This window comes from Propithecus coquereli, unplaced genomic scaffold, assembly GCF_000956105.1.
Source record: "Propithecus coquereli isolate 6110/MARCELLA unplaced genomic scaffold, Pcoq_1.0 Scaffold14, whole genome shotgun sequence".
Classification (NCBI taxonomy): Eukaryota; Metazoa; Chordata; class Mammalia; order Primates; family Indriidae; genus Propithecus; species Propithecus coquereli.
Genome location: NW_012138302.1, coordinates 6,293,121 through 6,296,929, shown reverse-complemented (window position 1 = coordinate 6,296,929; position 3,809 = coordinate 6,293,121). Strand labels below are relative to the sequence as shown.

The 3,809-nt window shown below is 32.7% G+C and overlaps 1 protein-coding gene across 1 annotated transcript in view; it reads right to left on the bottom strand.

The window, feature by feature from the left end:
- DOCK7 (dedicator of cytokinesis 7) overlaps nucleotides 1-3,809 on the bottom strand; it is a 229,483-nt gene that overhangs the window by 49,531 nt on the left and 176,143 nt on the right. The window contains exons 29-32 of the mRNA XM_012639329.1: nucleotides 3,567-3,610; nucleotides 3,405-3,501; nucleotides 1,711-1,845; nucleotides 664-816 (exon numbers count right to left, since the gene is read on the bottom strand). Of these exons, the coding sequence (XP_012494783.1) occupies nucleotides 664-816; nucleotides 1,711-1,845; nucleotides 3,405-3,501; nucleotides 3,567-3,610 (429 nt within the window). The remainder of the gene's footprint in view (nucleotides 1-663; nucleotides 817-1,710; nucleotides 1,846-3,404; nucleotides 3,502-3,566; nucleotides 3,611-3,809) is intronic.

The following is a 3,809-nucleotide window of genomic DNA, read 5'->3' as shown; positions in this document are numbered from 1 at the left end:
AAAAAAAAAAAAAAAACTGACTATGTATGGACACACAAATACACACACTTATAGAATAGAAAAGGATACATAGTAAAAATGAACATCAAAACTTTGAAACAAAAAGGCCAGTCAACTCTTTGGGTTAAAGAAAATGCAAACTAAAATTAGAAAATTACTACATATCAGAACCTATGAGATATGAAAAGCAATCCTTAAAGGAAAATTCATGGCCTCAAATACATGAGCAAAAATAAATGAATTAAATATTTGACTCAAAAAGTAGGAAAAATATAACACATGAATATACCTAATAAAAAACTTAACAAATTGAATTCTTCAAAGGCTGTGACATACAATCAGAAAATATCAAGCAAACACATTTAAACCTTTAATTTTCTTTATTTCTTTTTACTTAGAGATAATAATTAAAATGTAAAACTGTTAAATGTACACTTATATTCTAAGTGTGTACTACTATATATATATATTTTAAGTATAGGAAGCATAATTGGTGATTTGCATTTTTGTAAGATATCCACAAAATAAGAAATATTAAGACAGTCTAAGATTAGACTGAAAACATACAAAAAGATCCATGCTCCCCTAAAAACTATTTAATGACTATCTGCAGAGGTTATATTTCATTGTGAATCCAGAAAATTTTCATGGTAAAATACTTACATTCCCAATCTCAAAGTTTTGTCTCATTAGTAGGTAAAGGGAGGCACTAGCATGTGACCGTATGGTACTGATGCTACTGCTACAGTGTCGGAGAAGCCTGAGGCATAAATCAGCACACTGCTCTGTCTCTTCTTCAAATAAGAGTTCAGGAAACTGCAACAAAACAACATCAACACTGACTTTTTACATTAAAAGTTCCAGAGATAAGTTAATATAACCAGAACTGGAAATCTATAAGCACAGCACAGAAATTGAAAGAAAGGTTAAGGGACAACATTAGCTAATGGTTAATAGCATGGACCATAGTCAGACAGACTGGGTTTGAATACTGATTATGCCACTTACTAGCTGGTAATGTGACCTTGGACAAATCTTCTCATCCATAAAATAGGCCTAATAATATTATTGATGGGATTGTTGTGAAGCTTGTATCAGATAATGTGCATAAAACAGTATAATAGTGAGCAGCATATATGAATTCTGTAATATGTTTTTGTTATTATAAAATAGTATGTAAGTTATTTTCACTCGTTAAATTGCATAAACATCTCTGTATTCTGTCTTTTAGGATGACTAAGATGAAACAGTTCCCCTCAAAACTGACGAATATACATATTTCCAGGGGAAAACAAACATAGCAAATAAATATTTGAAGCAGATGAACACACAGAAATACCTTCTTTTCTGTTTACCACAAATAAATTGATTCCACTGGGTTGAACTGCTTACACATTGAATTCTTGATAAAGTGATTTAAGAAAAAGGTAAAAACAAGAGAAGTCCCATATTTAAGATTAGCTATTAATTTCAGGCCCTTCTCCACATCAAAATTATTATTTTTTAAGCCAGAAGTTAGCTAAAAGTGATCTAAATAAATAAATTCCAAAAGGCAGGCAACAGTAGAGAGGCAAAGAAGAATCAAGGATCTTAGGTTATCATTGACATTTTAACTACAGCATATATTAACCAACAATGTGACAAATAATCTTAGACAATGTTAATAAAGACAGCAAAGCCTGACAACACTGCGGATACAAAATAACCTACCTTTGAAACCAAGGCTCTCTGTGTAGCAAAACAGTGTTGCAGATAAACTGCACTTTGGTTACAGGCCATGCTATGTAATAGCACTTTTAGCACCCCACCAAGGATGCTCTCTTTGGATTCTGTTACAGAAACAGTCTGCAATTTAAAAACAAACAAATAAAATAAAGATGTATCTGCAATTTGGTTAGGGAGGTAGAATATGTATAAACAAACATTTTTTTAAAGATAAGAAAGTGATAATGTAAGATCTAGGAGGCTTCAAGAAGGAGTTGAGCAGGATTTGGATAAGAGAAGAAAAGGAGGAAAAAGAAAATAGAGTTTAAATGGGAAAAGAAGGGGAGCAAGGATATAACGGCACAAAAACATAAGGTACTGTTTTAGGAAAACTGTTAAATAAATTTGGACTGACTTGAGGTTCATGTAGGAGATAAGGCTGAAAAACTACAGTGGTGCCTGTGGCAAAGAATGTTGGCTGTACACAAATAACCATTCTTTGCTACCTCCTTTAATAACTGAAATCCTGAACTTTAGCTGGGGACTTTGAATCCAGCTAGCAAGAGATGTGATCAAAGAGAAGTTTAACCTTCTGAGTCATGCCCTTAAAAGCACAAGTGTATTCTGTCCCTGATCTTTCTTTCCATTGAATGAAATGCAGACATGAGGCTGAAGCTCAAGCAACCATCTTGGATTATGTATCTTGGACTTACTATTTCTTTTGATTCTCTTTTAAAGAGTAGCTTAGACTTACACCAACTAATAGAGTACCAAAATATAAAGAGCCTTCAAAAGTCTGAATAGTTTCCTATCTTTTTCTTTAGGTAATCAAAGAATATTAAAACTTTTATATTTTTAAAATTTTGATCAGGGTAATGAATGATAAAATATTTTAATAATCATCTCAGGAAAACAGAGTGAATGAATATCATGAAGCAGGTGACCACTGTAATAGCTTTGAAATAAGAACCTGAAAAAGAGTGATGGTATTAGAAAAGGAATGGAAGGTAACAGGAGATAAACGTATTTACTGAAACAACTGGGAGATCTTGCTAACTGCTTTAAACCTTGGTTCTTCCACTTACCAGCTGTGTCATCACAGGCAATTATTTAATATCTCTGTGCCTAAGTATTCTCATCTACAAGATGGCGATACTGACAGTTTTGACTGCATGAGTTTCTTATAAGGATCAAATGAATTAAGATGTGTAAAGTGCTTAGGACAGTGTCTGACACAGAAAAAACTAAATAAATGGCAGTTATCACTATTGTTACTAACTGGATAATACTGCCTAGAGGGCTACTCTTAGGACCAAATGAGATAATTATAGATGAAAAACTTAAAACACTGCTGTAGCATACAGAAGATAATGAATGAATCCAATGTAGCTAGGGCTATATATGCATATTGAATATAGTTTGATGATAGAACATTCAAGAATAAATACTCAGAGGATGTTTGGAAATGCACAAGACTAGGCCTCAAAGGGGAGAGACAGATATAGATTTTATAGTCATCCTCAAAGAATAAACAGTTGAAGCTGTGGGAATTTATAATTATAGAGAATCTCAGAATGCTTAGAACTAAACTTCTAGGAACTACTGATATTTAAATGTAATTATATGGCTCAATAAAGACTTTATGCCCAACCCCAATTTACCAAACCTGCATTTTCAATCCCTCTTCTTGGTGCTCTTACCTGAACAACAATCTCTAATGTATCCAAAATGATTAAGTTTGCTTCAGTAGCCAGGTTTCCATCAATCAATGCTTCATGTTCAATCTCTGCTCTTGACCTAACACAAAATATTATAAGAAGTTATATTTATCATTTTAAAGCCACAATTCTATAAAGACTTACGGATGCACAGAAATGAAAAACTTGAAATCATTTTCAATATTTGCCTGGATAAAAAATTACAAGAGAATAAGAAAAAAGACAACATTTTACCTATTGTTTTTTTACCCTACATTTTGCTAACTATGCCAATACACATTTTCTCACCCCATTACAGAAGCACAATGCCACGAAAAGCATAAATGTTTGTTTAGCTTTCAGACATGCCGCTAACACAGTTTTATTCTAAATGGCACTGACACTAGG